This window comes from Syzygium oleosum, unplaced genomic scaffold, assembly GCF_021117445.2.
Source record: "Syzygium oleosum isolate NSW1041296 unplaced genomic scaffold, Sole_v2.1 Sole_v2.26, whole genome shotgun sequence".
Lineage (NCBI taxonomy): Eukaryota > Viridiplantae > Streptophyta > Magnoliopsida > Myrtales > Myrtaceae > Syzygium > Syzygium oleosum.
Genome location: NW_026607510.1, coordinates 3,974,417 through 3,989,311, shown reverse-complemented (window position 1 = coordinate 3,989,311; position 14,895 = coordinate 3,974,417). Strand labels below are relative to the sequence as shown.

Below are 14,895 nucleotides of genomic sequence, written 5' to 3'. Positions count from 1 at the left end.
CAACATAGAAATTTGATGGAGTTTTGTTGGATCCACATTAAGACAAAGAGGAGACCCTAGGAAGCTTCCCACAATCAAATTGTGTCACGCAAAGTACTCTAGTCAATGGATGCCTTTAGAACAACAAACTATCCATTAGGATCTTCATCAATCGACTACCCAACTGGACAAATACGACACCGTTATCAATGTCGCGCCCTCCATGTCCTCTCCTTCACATATCTCTCCAGGGCGATGATATCTCAGGTGGTGAGTTTTCCTTGCTAGAAAATCGAGTTCTCGATGTGCCGACCCGATACCACTGCGTCCTCAAATGCTGAACATCCACCTTGGACTGAATCGGGGGTCGTCGGGTGCAAAGCATCTCTGATCACCATTGTGTTTAATCGGGCTACATTCCTGAACAGGACGTCCCACAATATCGGAACATCAGCAAGGCCCGAGTGAAATTCGAAGGATCAGAGCGATTGGCGACGTTAAGATACACAAGTGGGAAGTCCTCACCAAGTTTCCACTCACTTCCCATTGTATCATTTCTGTGACAACTCCCGTTTCCATTCGTTGAATTGAGAAATCAAAGGTCAAAGGAGGATCGGCAAGCAACTAAGGAACATCACATTAAATGTCTAAAGGAATTTATAGAAACTTGGCTTCGTAAAGAGCCTATTTTAATTAGCCAATGTTTTCATGTGTCCGTTCATCTCCCAATTGATGAATTGCTTACAACTATTTCTTGTTTCGTTGAAGCAGTCTGGTTAGTGTTTGCACGTAACAAAAACTGGTCAAAACCCACACGAATATGCAACAGCAAATCAGAAGCCAATGTTTGTACTTTTCGTGCGTAGCGCAGTTGTCAAAATTAACAAAAAAAATTGAAATTACCTGATTTATAGACTATGTAAAATAAACCCATTTGGAATGTTGATTACATGGATCCCACGTAAGACCCGCCTAATTAATGTTTCGGAATGTTGATTACATGGATCCCACGTAAGACCCGCCTAATTACTTTAAGAACTTCTCTTTGTTTGATAAAATCTAAATTGTGTTGTTAGTGTGGATGGATCCACCCCAATAGCTTCTTAAAGGCTCACAACACCAAATAATTTTGTTGGTGGTGTGGATGATCCGTCATTAAATTGCGCTGAATCAAATGTTATAATATTATCTGTCTCTTTCTCTTTTTTTCAGAAATTCCAACACTAGATGGCATATGCAATATGGTTAATTTCCCTGGTATAATTGCATATACTCAATCTATACCTAATGTTTCTTAGGATATCACGAAAGAACGACTCGATAAATATCCTTTAAAAAACCCAAAAATGACTCAATAAATATCATTAAGAAATAGAGTAAAAGCCATCAAAAGCCCCAAATTATACCTGCTGTGACACATTTACTCCAAACATTTTTTTGACCCCAAAAACCTCAAAATTGTATCCGTGTGACCTATTTATCTCAAACTTGTATTCGTGTGACATATTTATCACAAATTTTTTTTGTGACACAAAAAGCTTATATCAATGTGACGCATTTTTTACAAATTTATTTTTTTATGACATAAAAAATCTCAAACTTATACCCGTGCCACACATTTATCTTTAAACTACATTTCCAATCATCGGAAAATTGGTGATAAAATCAGGACCAAATGGTTAAGAGAGAGCCAAAGTCTCTCACTGTGACATTCTAATTTTTGGTGTTATTCCATATTAGCGTAGAAAAAAAAAATTCAAAATTTTAAAATAAAAAAGATAATTAGAATATTCAAGGAATATTCTGTCCAAAATTCCTTTATATGAAGTCTTTTCCTTTTCTCTCTTCATTCTCTTCATCTTCTCTTCTTCTCTTCTTCTCTTCTTCTTCTTCTTCTTCTTTTTTCTTCATTATGGATGGATCGTGGCCGCGCAAGAGGAAAATTGGCTTGAATTCCTACGATTCTTCGACAAGATCATCCTCGAGGCAAGTAGATTTTAATTCCTCGACTTCGCGTTCATCTTTTCGCCCGAGATAAATGGTTTTTGGCCTTTTATGATGGGTTTTGGGTCTCGAGTTGAAAAGTTCGGAAATTCTTTGACTTTTTGGTTTCCCGAGGACGTACGGGTGTCGGGATATCGTGTGATGGTGACGGATCATTGAAAACGAGCTTGGATGGCTTGAACGAGACATGTTAAGGTTATGTGTAAGTTGGATGATGAAATTTTTACTATGTTCCTTTGATTTTCTAGTCGTTTTTGTTGTTGTTCGAGTGTCGGGATGACACGTGGTGAGTTTGAATGGTTGTAAGGAGTTGATAAGGGCGGCCGTGATTTGCGTTGAGCCGAACCGCTTAACAACGCGTAGTGGCCTCGGAATAGAAAGTAGCGCGGGGGTGGCTCACGGTGCGGGATGGAGGCGTGAGGAACGCCTATGTTGTAGGCCGACGTTGGTGGTGACCGAGCCAATGGATGGCGACGATGTCACGCCCCGAACCCTAACGAGCACGCAACATCACTCCGAGGTCGTCAAGTACGCGACATCCCAAGATTTGTCGCCGACCCAATCGAAACACTAGCGATTAAACGTACGCGGAAGCGAATACGAACACTCCATATAACATTCAAGTAGATGGGGTAGTAAGGAAAACATTTCCCATAAAAACCAGCAAGTCATTATAAGCTCACACAGATAATCCCAGGAGGTTTACACAATTACAAGCCTCACACGAAGCCACTTCCTAACGAGGCCACGGATACAAAAGGGAGGTTAACTTAAACTCCTCTACAACACAGCATCCAAAAGGATGATACATCCAATGCCCAACATCACCCTAGAACTCCAAACCGCACGTGATGACTACTCATCATTCCAAGCCTGAAAAATGTTTAACAACGGGGGATGAGATAAATCTCAATAAGTAACTACCTACGCCTCGCTTAGGCTAACGCGTACCGACATCCAACATGTCATAACAATCACAGGCGCCCTTACCTTGCCTCGGCACATACGCAAGCCCTGCACGTTAGAATCCCGCCATAACATGGTCAATTGCTCATCAAGCTTGTACAGCGCAATTCAAGGCATAATCATGCATAACACGGTTAATAATCTAGACGTGCTCATCAATTAACTCAGGCAAAGTATTCCCTAATGCAAATCACACTCATTAAGTCCAGATTTTTAATGACCCCTCGGGCCATTGAACTCCCGCCGGTCTTCTGGCGTAACCAGGTATCATCCCGCTACGTCGGCGACGGCAACGTTGGGGATCGAACACCCCCCGGCAAGCCGGGTACTCAACGGCATTCCACTTAGGAGCATCGATCCGGCCTCCACCGCGATCGGCATCGTCTGGGATCGAACACCCCCCGGCAACCCCGGGTACCAGACGGCATCCGAACTCCCGCCGGGCATCGTCTAGAACTCCCGCCTAGACGGAACGTGTCGTGACCATGCACGCACCTCAGCAATCATTAACAATTCTTATCTTTGTAAATTAGCCAAATGCCAACTAAATCCACCAAAATGTCATGGTAACACCGATTAGTTCCGGAGAGAGAAAAAAACCGAGTATGTACAAAACCGGAGCCAAACTGGGCTGTTGCGCAGTGACCGAAATCCTTTTTAAATAAATAGTAAATCAACTCCAAAAATTCTAAATTTTGGATATGTCGTATAAAACATCTCGATAAACATTTTCTATGAAAAACTCGGAACCCAGTTCCAACTGTAAACACCTATTTTTGTCACTTGAAGTCAGACGAAATTCAATCCGTCCGGTCAGGCCGCCTGACCATCAAAATGCCTCTCATTCAGTACCCAACTCACTTTGGAAAGCCTTGAAATTTTTATATATCATAGAAACAGACGTTCTTAACAATTTTTGTGAAAAAAGTTTGTTGAAAAGAGGTCTGAAAAAATTTATAGAAAATCGGAAAGACCAGAAGGTCGGGTGAATAGTAAATCCGGCGGACTGAATTCGGTCCAAAAATGGACTTACGAATGACCCTAAATGATCTCTAAAAATTCCAGATTTAATTTATGTTATACTAGAAGATGTCATGAAAAACTTTCATGAAAAAAACTTCCTCAAATTCGGCCCACACAAGTCACAGAAAAAATAGAAAAATCCAGCGACGCAGCAGCAACCCTACCGGAAATCAACCAACAAGCACCACCAAGCAAACCAAGCACAACCAGCCACTAAACCAACTATCCACAGCCCTAATCCACCCCTAAACATGTTCATTAGTAACCCATTATCCTAACCAAGGCTTAGGAAGTACTTACTCTTAGCCTAAGCAAGAAAACCGAGCAACGGGAGCAATAGAGAGCCTCGGCACGGCAACGGCTACTCCGGCGAAGCAACAACGAGGGCGGACGGCGGATGGTAGCTCAGGTGGTCGGTGATGGTGTGAGGGTGATCGCGGGTGGTGGTGATGGCCGAGTGGTGGTGATGGCGAGAGGGAAAAGGGGCTGGTCTGGCGGTGAGCAGCAGCAAGAAACCGAAGCAGTACGTGAAGCAGAAACAAAGCAGCAAGCCACAAAGCAGAAGAAGAAGGGGAAGAAGAAGCAATGATGAGGGCTGGTGGGGAGTCGTGGGGCTGGTCAGCAACGGCATGGGAAGGTCAGGGAGTCAGCAAGTGGGGCAGCAGTCAGCAAGCAGAAGGCAGCAGCAGACACAAGCAGAGGAAGAGGCAGCAGAAGCAGCAGAAATGAATAAGTCAGCAGTAGCAGCAGTAGCAAGGCAGAAACAGAAGTAGCAAGGCAGCAGCACATGAAGGACGTGGGACAGCAGCAAATGGTCAGCAAAGCAGAAAGTCAGCAAGCGTGGGTTCAGTAGAGGCGTGGGGGTTCAGCGGGGGAGGAGGAGAGGAGAGAGAGATTTTCAACATTATCTCCACAAAAATAATTTGTCCACAAAATATTTTGCCCAATTTTCCTTTTTCCGCATTCCGATCAACTCGACGATTAGTCACGTTTAATGAGACGACATCCGACAAATTAGTCGTGGAAATCTTGAAACTTCGACGCCCAATTCGGATTCTAATTAATGGCCAAATTCAATCGAATGTGACTTTAGCGTATCTTGAACTAATGGGCGACTTTTAGGAATTACGCGTATCGACTCGTGGCCGATTCGATATCGAGCCACATCTAAGTTTACTCGAGCCATGGCAACTTTGGTTGTCATGTAATTGCGAGGGTCAATCACTAATTCCGAATGACGCGATCGTTCGGATTAGGTTTAGGATCGTTCGAAATTCATACAATGGCCAAGCGGAATCACCCGCGATCCAATTGCACGACATTTGCGAATCGTTCCATAACCATCCTTGGATCGGCCTTTAACGGCCCAAAATATTCCCTCGCCAATCCTTATGGTCGAAGTGTCAATCCATGGCCAAGTTCTTAGGTCCACGTACTTGATTCCTAGCTAGCCATTCCCAAACGGTTAGTCTACTCGAGAGTGATCAATTCCAAGCGAGATTTCACTGAAAACATATTAAAGAAATATTCATTTCATAAATCCCGAAAATGGGTCGAAATTCAGAATGTCACAGACGATGTGGTCTCGCGTCAGCTGAATCGTGTGATGAAGGATAGTTTATATGAGATGGTGATTTTGTGAACGATGTTGTTATATTGCCTGTGCTTTGGATAGTATCGTTGGTGTCTCGGTTGGTTTAATGTGCCCCATATGTGGATTGTTATTCATGTGCTTCTGTTAGAATCATTTGCACTCATCATATCATAATTGTGTGATAATGGATGGTGAGGATCGTCAGACGGGGGATCCCTGACGATGCCTTATGTGCATTGCTTCATGTGCATCATGTGAAAATGAATGGTGAGGACCATCGGTCTGCGCGCCGATGATGCCTCTCGGGAGTATCGGGATGCCCAAGTACGGAAGGCTTGGATGCCGTCGGTCTGCGCGCTGACGATGCCTCGGAGTGAGATGCATGTGGTTGGTATACCATAGAAGTCCGGTCTGCACGCTAGAAGTTACCCGCACGGGTCGGTCTGCGCACCGATGTAACCGTGGTACGGGAGTGGATATTTGATGAGAGAACTGGAATAATAACTGGCATACAACATGCACTGCACCCATTTTATTGCATTTGCATCATTCCTCTCATAAATGATGTTTACATCTTGTGGTGATTTGATGATTCGTGTTGTCGATGTTTTAGATATCTATTTGCTAAGCTTTATGCTTACTCTCGTGATTATTTAACTTTTCAGATTAGTAGATATGCCATCCGTTCCTCCCGCTACCTATAGCGCTCGTTATGGAGCCCCTGTTGATTTTACGTTCCATTGGGAGGACGTGACCTTTCCTGAGTTTCCGAATGTTGTTTTTGTGAGGTTTGTGTCCACGCTGTGGGTTGACGTAGGCTTTGTAGATTCGTATAGTTTCGTTGCGTTGTATATCCGCTGCCAGGGACAGCTTTGGGGACCGCTTCCATTTCTGGATACTAACTCAGACTCATGGTCGGACAGCGATCCTGATATGGAGGAGTAGTTGGGCGACTAGATGGACGACTTTTTGAGGTAGCATGACCCGAATGACAGACCTTTTTGGATAGGGTCGTATAGTTGTTGGAGCGGGGGTGTAACGTCCTGAATTCGGCCCACTTTCGTGATCAATAAAATGGATATGTATTTCTCATTGCGTTTTAGTGAGTCTCGCCCGGAACTGATCATTCTCGGGATACTGACCAATAGGAAATGGCTAACTAGGAAAAATGGTACGTGGACCCAAGAACTCGAACGTGAATTGAGTCCAATTCCGAGAAACGACGAGGGAATATTTTGTGCCGACGTGGGCCGATCCAAGGAGAGTGACGGATTTGGTTTGGCCATCGACGTACGACCGGATAGCGGGTGATTCCGCACGACCGAGAGTACGCGCGGCGAACGATCCCGAACTTAATCCGAACAATCGCGACCCCTGGAACTAGTGATAAATCCTCGTGTTCTCTGGGAAATCGAGACCGTCATGACTCGAGTAACCCTAGGTCGATACGCGTAACCCCTAAACAGCCGCCCGTTAGTGAGAGACGCTAAAATTTGCATTTGAGAGAAATCGATCGTGGAATTGAGTCCGGACTTCGGTGTCGGATTTTGTGGACGTACGCGACTATTTTGTAAGGACGACGTCATTTTTGTGTGGCCAATCATATTTGGAATCAGTGGAGTTGAAAATTGGAAATTTGACCCGGGACCGGAAAATTACCAAATTGCTCCTGGACCCCTAAGCTTGTATTCCGAATTTTAGAGAATTATTAGTGGATATTATGGTCTTGCTTATTATTATTATTATTGTTAGAATCCTTGGACCTTAGTGCCCTTAGATATTTTGTCTAGAATTAATCCTAGCCCTTGATTAGAGGGCATGATGGTCATTTTTGGGTGTTTGGTCAACCACCCCACTTAGCCAAACCATATACACTCTAGTCTCTCTCTCTCTCTCCCTCATTCTCACCATCACTCACCGGCCATCTCCCCCTCCCACGCCTCACTCTCTCCCTCTCATTTCTATTTGCTCGGCTGTGAGAGGCCTCGCCGGAGGAGCTCCGCCGCCGCCGCCGGAGGAGTCCGCCCTTGCCGTTGCTTCGCCGGAGTAGCTGTTGCTGTGCCAAGGCTCTTGTTTACTCCCTTGCTAGGTTGTCTTGCTTAGGCTCTCTTGTAAGTGACTTCCTAATCCTTGGTTAGGCTAGTGGGTTACTAATGGCATGTCTAGGGATGGATTAGGGGCTGTGGATGGTTGGTTTTGTGGTTGTATAAGCTTGATTTGCTTAATGGTGCAAGTGTTATGATTCTCGGATTTCTGGTTGATACTGTACCTCTGTGCTTTATTATTTTTTTGGTGATTATTGTGGGCCGAATCTGAGTAAGTATTCTTCTTGGAATTTGTTCCCAACATCTTTAAGTATAACATAATTTAAATTCAGAATTTTTAGAATATTTTTGGGGTCATTTGGAAGTCGGTTTTCAGACCGTCACAAAACTGCCCGATTTACTGTTCACCCGACCTTCTTGTCTTTCCGAATTTTTATAAAATTTTCCAGACCTTATTTCAACAAAATTCCTTGACAAAAATTGTTAAAAACACTTTTTTCTATGACATATAAAAATTTCAGAGCTTTCCAAAGTGATTTGGGTACTGAATGAGTTGTATTTTTTATGGTCTGAGGGGCTGTCCGAGCGAACCGGGTTCTGTCCGGCTTTGAGTGTCAAAACGAGGTGTTTACGGTTGGAACTGGGTTTTGAGTTCTTCACAAAATTTTTTTATCAAGATGTTTTATACAACATATCCAAATTTCATAATTTTTAGAGTTGATTTACTATTTATTTCAAATGGATTTCTGTCACTGAACAACTTCCCAGTTTGGACCCGATTTTGTATATTCTCGGTTTTCTCTCTCTCGAGAATTATTCGGTGTTATCGTGACATTTTGACGGATTTAGTTGACAGTGGGCTAATTATGGTGAGTTAAAGGACCGGATTGCTGTGGCATGTGTGGGTGAAATTGACGATTGATTGTGGCCGACTTGAATGTCGGATTGGTGAGCTCGTGGTTTGGAATTGGGATGGTTTTGGGTGCATATTAGTGGCTAATGTTGGCGGGTCAATGATTGAGCATGTTGTGGCATTAATTGAGTGTGGAAATTGTGGATGCCGAGCGTGGACGTTATGGCCATGAATGTGTATATCGAGCATTGGCATAACATGTGCATTATGTGAGTATGCACGAATGACATGAGCATGTGATCACCTAAATCACCCTGATGCGTCTTACGCGAGATTCAGATAATAATTGGTGGTATGAGTACGTGTGATCACATAAAACCCTGATGCGTGTTACGCGAGGTGTTGAACCCGTCCCGATGCATTTTACCCGGGACGATGCCCGGATTGCCGGAAGACTGCCAGCCTGATGCGTTTTACGCGGGTTTTGGTCCGTATAAGGAGATCGGTGTTGCGCCTGATGCGTTTTACGCGGGCCAGGAAGTGTTGTATGTGATAGACCTGATGCGTTTTACGCGGGTCGGACCTGATGCGTTTAACGCGGGTGGGTGAATGAATGGAAAGTTGGCACGTGTGCATGTGTGCAGAAAGGAACATGAGCATATGCATAGTGATGGCACTTGTGCAAGAGTGCATTAACGAGTACAAGCATGTGCATGGCAAGTGTTCGTGGCCAATTGATGTGTGTATGTACCATTGTTGGGCTTAGTGCCAGTATTATTATGTGCCTAACCTGCAAGGTCAACATATGTTTGATTTGGGCCCGAGGGCCTAAGTCGTATGGTTGCTCTATTATGTGTTTAGGTAAGACTTGTCTGGGTACGCATTGGCCTAGGTAGGGTTTAGGGTGTTGCTTATTAAGACTCGTTCTCATGGTTATTATATAACCATTTCAGAACCCCGACTCCGACCATGAATGGTCCGTCACAGCGTTTTGGGATCCCGAGAAAGAGCCGATGGAGCAAGATCCCGAAGAGGAGCCCATGGAATTGGTGGACCCTTTTTGTATAGCTAGGCTAACCTACCCGACCACTTGCCCCTTTTTGATGATGGTGGTTTTAACTTTAGTGGCCTTTGTATGTAAGGTTGGATGTTGTAAGTACGTGCCGTTGAATGAAGTATGTGGTTCATTTGTTCAAGTGTTCTACTACCATTAGTCTTTAATCTTGTCTGGGTGCTTTTAATCGTTTCCGCTTGCGCTTTATGTTTTGATGTTCGCGTGGGTCGGCGACGAGTCCTGGGACGTCGCGTTCAATACGACCAGCGAAGGGGTGTCGCGAGTCCGTTGGGGTTCGGGGCGTGACAAGGGGAGCATTTGGGGGTGGTTGTGTAGGTAGAGTAGTGTACCTAACCTCCCGGGGGTGACTTATCTTTTGAATTGTATATTTGTACAGTTAGTTCGCCTGTACCTTAACTCTAACTTTGTATATATATATATATATATAGAAAGGTATTTATCAGCATACGTTTGTGTATGTTTCTCAGTAAAAGATACTTTACATTCTTGTTTCATAAATATTAATAGCTTTCGCATGCGTATATGGATTATTAGACCCTTTGTCGTTAGTGGTGACGGCCTAGGACGTCACACTCACTCCAGCCCTCACATGATCACGGAAACTGCAGATTTTTTCAGCAGTTGGTTTTTGCTTACGTGTAATGGTCTTTAGCTTGAGTTTTGTCAATCAATTTCGCTTTAATTGGCTCGAATCTCTGCCCTCCCTTGCTTTGCACATTTCCTCTCCTCCTTGGAGCTGGTGAGATGTCCTTTTGTTGCTGTTCACGCCTACTATTGCAACTTGAGAAGTCCAGTCGCCCGGTCCACCTCCAACCGGTTATGGCTAAGCTGATATTTCTCCAATTCCAATTCAATCCTTAGTTCAATCTCTGTAGTTCATTTCAGACTAGATAGTTGGAGGTCTAAGGAGCCCAATTATGTGGGGGAAATGAGTGAATAAGTGGACGTCTATGGGTCGAGGACCGGTGGGGAGAAATGTTCATCTCGGGTAAAGTAGGGGCAGACTTCGCAATCACGCAGAAATGCGAGTCCCTTTTTGAAGGCCCAAAAGTACTTTTTCTTTGTGCAAGTCCTCTGGTGCAGGGATTGGGCGACACCTTATCGAAGAAATAGATAATTTGTAAACTAAGCTAAGAACAAGCAAGCGAACCATATACCTTTTGGAAATAGACTCAAAGACGCTTGTTGTGATATCTGGTTTGTAATTGTCTTGGTTCTTTTGAGCCTTGAACTAAGAAGGATAAGCCTGGACAAAAAAAGTCTCTGAGAGCATGGATGAATCCGGGTGTGCCGACGGGTCTCATGCTTTTGTCTATCAAAATATATTCTGTTGGGCCCGACTTATTATAACATCCCCAGATGCAAATTGCAGTAGGAACCTTAGTGGAAAAAAAAATGCAAGTTGGCGAAATGACGAGGTTTTCAGTTAGGGGTCGAATTTCAACATCATCGGCAAGGTCAAAGATCCTAGAACTACATCATGTCTAATTTATCTGGCCTTCCAAGCACAAAGAGGGAGGGTGAACAAAGATGTAGTTAATGCACCCGAAGTGCTCTATGATTAGTTTATTGGTTGTACCTATTGTTGGGTTTCGTGTCTTGATTTCTAGCCAAACTTAGCAAGAACCGACCCAAATCTAATCCCTCATGATGCAACTGATCATCAAGGGAAAAGGTTCATAAGAACTAGGAAAAAAACACAAGTGCGACCGTGAGGCAAACAATACCATGAACTGATCTGTTATGAATTGCAATAAACTTCATCACCACCTATTATACAAAAAAGAAGACCAAAACCCATTTGCAACTCCGTAATTAGATGGAGCTTTCGGATTCACGTGAAGGCAAAGAGGAGACACTAGGTAGCTTGCCACAATCATATTCGGTTATACTATTTACTACTCTAGCCAAGAGGAGCTTATAGAATACAACATCTCTTAGGAACTTCATTAATCGACTAGACCCATCTTGTTGCACCCATCCCGACAAGTACGATGCTGTTATCAGTGTCGCCGCCCTCAATCTCCTCTCCTTTGCATACCTCTCCATAGCAAATCCAATATCTTGGGTCACGAGTTTGCCGTGCTTGGAGATAGAGTCCCCGAGGTGCCTACCCAATACCACCGCGTCCTCAAGTGCCGAACATCCACCCTGGCCCAAGTCGGGAGTCATTGGGTGCATAGCGTCTCCAGCCACCGTGACATTTGATCGGGCTAGCTTTCCGAACAGGATGTTCCAAGGGTATCGGAACATCAGCGGGGCCCATGTCAAACTCGAAAGATCGGAGTGCTTGACGACATCAAGGAACACGGACGGGAAGTCCTTTGCCAAATTTTCGATCACCTCCCTTTGGATCATTTCTGGATCTGCTCCTTTTTCCAAACCTTTTGAATTGAAACATTAGGATCAAGGAGAATTAGTAAGCTACTATTAAAGGAGCCATCATGGTTCAGTGAAAGTTAGGGATCTGAAAAAAAATGGGAGATATTGATTGGAAATATACGTCAAGATCGGCTTTAATTAGTCAATGTTTATCGCATATACATTCATCTCCGAATTTATGAATTAATTCATCATAACTATTTCTTTCTTTTCCACTAAAACCAATCTGGCTACTTTTCTATTTAGTATATTAAGAAAGAAGCGACTCACTCTAGTTTATTAAAAGACTAAATCCAGAACGATCGAACGGAAGATAATATGTAATATATATGGTACCTTTAGGAGGACACGTTGCCCCGAAGAACCAGTACACTTCCTTATCATTGAGAGTAATAAAACCCGCCCTCTTGCCCACATCTACAAATTGATGAATCCCGTGGCTTTGGTCATAACCGTGACCCTTCGGGAACACGGACAACCCACGCACTGCTGACCGGCCTGAATAGACCGGCGGGCGAAGTCCTAGCCAACGGGCCACAATAGAGTGCACGCCGTCGCATCCTATAACAACCTGCACGTACAATAATTACTAATTACGGTGCGGATAAATTAAAGTCGATAAGTTACCTCATCTTATTTCAATTCAAAAGAAGGTACTTGAGAATTGTAGAGACCTTAGACTTTATGATGGACCCATCATCAAGCGTGACAATACAAATGGGCGAGCCTTGTTCTACTTGCGTTTCGATGGAAGTTATCTTGGAAGAGAATCGAATGCTATTTGGAGGAAGCTCCTCTGCCAGAACTTCCAACAAGACTTTTCGGTGAACCGCTCTTGGTTGGGCTCCATTCCTGCTCAATGCAGAAGGCGAGGTTTTCTGTCCTTAGCAGACCAAAACACATATCTAAAATAAACAATTGTTACAAAAAACAAGCGATCGAAGTATAACATAAATAGAACAAGAAAAATCGAATATCGAATTTACGTGGATCATTCGGTGGGACCTACTCCACACGGAGAGCACAAGATCCACTATAGATTAAGCGATACAACAAAAATTACAATCACACTCGAATCACTTAAACATTGTCAATGTTTTCCCAGCTCCCCACACACAGTAATTAACCTGATAATTCCTCGTGAAATAACTTTTTAGTCTCACAAAGTTATTTATAAATCTTATCACAAGATTTATTAGCTTGAACACCAAAAGCACCTCTTGAACACCAAAAGATCCTCTCGGATGCTCTTCGCAAAGAAGACCCACTTTTTATATAGAAAAGAATTGGATCCAAAATTGAAAATCTCTTGTAGTACACGTACTTAAATTAGGAAATCTACTTGGATCGTGTTTTCTTTATGGACTTCAAACCCGAGACACACTTTCAACAGCATAATCCGATAAAATTGTCCAATTCTATCTAATAAAAGGAGTATTAAATAGTCAAACTTAATTGAGTAGATGAGCTGTAAAAATAGGGGTTATTTGTTCCATTCATGGTATATTTCTGACGGTCATTTATAACATTTTGTGCAAATTAAAACATATAGTAGAAGATTACAAGAAATTAATTGATCTATAACATTAAACAGTAAATTAAGGAAACAAGTGATGATGAAAAAGTAGGTAGAAAATATGAGAGGAAATTGGAGATTCACCGGTTACTTCGAGGATAATGCACTTCTTGAATCGATTTAGTCTTGACATCAGTTATGTATCCCCTAAAAACAAGTAAAAAAAAAATCAGAATATTAACAAGTAAAATTATTATTTCTCATCATTGAGAAATTGTCGGACAAATTCAAGGTCAAGCATTATGGATCTTTAATTATTACATAACGGATTTAAGATATTTTCGAAACCTAAACTCAATTTAACGAAGTACAAAACCAATGCAGAGCTTATCTTTCTACTCAGTATATCTTGCTTGAATAGCCTATTGTTCTTTCTCACTGATATAGCACTTTCTCCCTTCATTTGATGAATATTAATGTAATAATTTATATTGTTCTGAGAATGAATCCCATTAGCAACTTCAATTGGTAAATTTCACGAAGTCATTGGACTTCGGTGCATTTTACGATCAGCCACTGTATTTTCATCATCCATCAAGAATGGTCTTAAATTGAAAAGGAACAAAGCCAAGGGTCGGCTTCCTCTCAAATTTGAGTGTTGTCATCTTTAATTGGTTTCTTCTGCTTCGATAAATCAAACAATCAAATTTAAAAAGCTTGAAAATATATTTTCGATTCCAGCAATAGCAGAGAAATCGCTCAACTAACTCCCGATCTGTACATGATTGTTGAAGTAAAGATTGGATCGGGTTTTAATACTTCGAAATGATTCAACATTAAACGATAATCAGACATCTGTGTTCCTGTACAAAGAGCAAACAAGGACCTTACCTTTCGAAAGGAGCATAAAGGGCTGCGAGCTTGTCCGAAACCCCGAGCTTGTCAAGCGCGACCCACGCATTAGGGAAGAGACCGAGAGCTGCGCCGGTCGCTCGCAGCTCCTTCGATCTCTCAAGGATGAGGGCTCGAACACCGACCTTCTTAAGGGCCACTGCCGTTGCCAGCCCCGCGATGCCGGCACCCACAATCACCACTTCCTCCATAAATGGTTATCTTCTACTTCGAGCTTGTGAGCGTGTGCGTGTATTTTTGTTTTGAATTGGGATAAGGAGTCTCTTTTCTTACTGCCGCTACTTATAGAGTGGCAAACTTGTCTTTTGATTGCTACGTACGTGCTTACGTATGCTACAGAAGCATCATTGAATGAAAATTACAGCCGCAGAATGGAGGGCAATAATTGAACGCAACAGGAACTATTTTTGGAAAGGAGCAAAACTTGATAAAGCCCGTTAAAATTAGGGACAAGTGACACGGACCGACTAAATTGAGAACTCTCTGAACCGGATTAAATCAGTCAGTTCTCAGGGGTGCCGGTCTGGTTTCCGATCTCAATTATTT

The 14,895-nt window shown here is 43.0% G+C and overlaps 1 protein-coding gene across 2 annotated transcripts; it reads right to left on the bottom strand.

The window, feature by feature from the left end:
* Window positions 1-11,263: 11,263 nt before the first annotated feature.
* LOC115681958 (monooxygenase 2-like) lies at window positions 11,264-14,606 on the bottom strand. 2 transcript variants are annotated; one of them, XM_030606068.2, is made up of 5 exons: window positions 14,329-14,605; window positions 13,582-13,644; window positions 12,596-12,773; window positions 12,258-12,492; window positions 11,264-11,923 (listed from the first exon to the last, which is right to left on the bottom strand). In XM_030606068.2, the coding sequence occupies exons 1-5, from the start codon at window positions 14,538-14,540 to the stop codon at window positions 11,355-11,357; spliced, it is 1,257 nt and encodes a 418-aa protein (XP_030461928.1). In that variant the 5' UTR covers window positions 14,541-14,605; the 3' UTR covers window positions 11,264-11,354. The 2 variants fall into 2 exon arrangements, with proteins under 2 accessions (XP_030461928.1, XP_056159196.1); XM_056303221.1 differs by lacking the exon at window positions 13,582-13,644 and having other exon boundaries at window positions 14,329-14,606.
* Window positions 14,607-14,895: the final 289 nt, after the last annotated feature.

What these genes read in the sequence shown, in the direction of transcription:
- LOC115681958 (XM_030606068.2), bottom strand. Translation starts at nt 14,540, where the DNA reads ATGGAGGAAGTGGTGATTGTGGGTGCCGGCATCGCGGGGCTGGCAACG. An exon ending in GGTCCATCATAAAGTCTAAG is followed by an intron (nt 12,493 to 12,595) that starts GTCTCTACAATT and finishes TTGTACGTGCAG; the next exon opens with GTTGTTATAGGATGCGACGG. An exon ending in GGCAACGTGTCCTCCTAAAG is followed by an intron (nt 11,924 to 12,257) that starts GTACCATATATA and finishes TCAATTCAAAAG; the next exon opens with GTTTGGAAAAAGGAGCAGAT.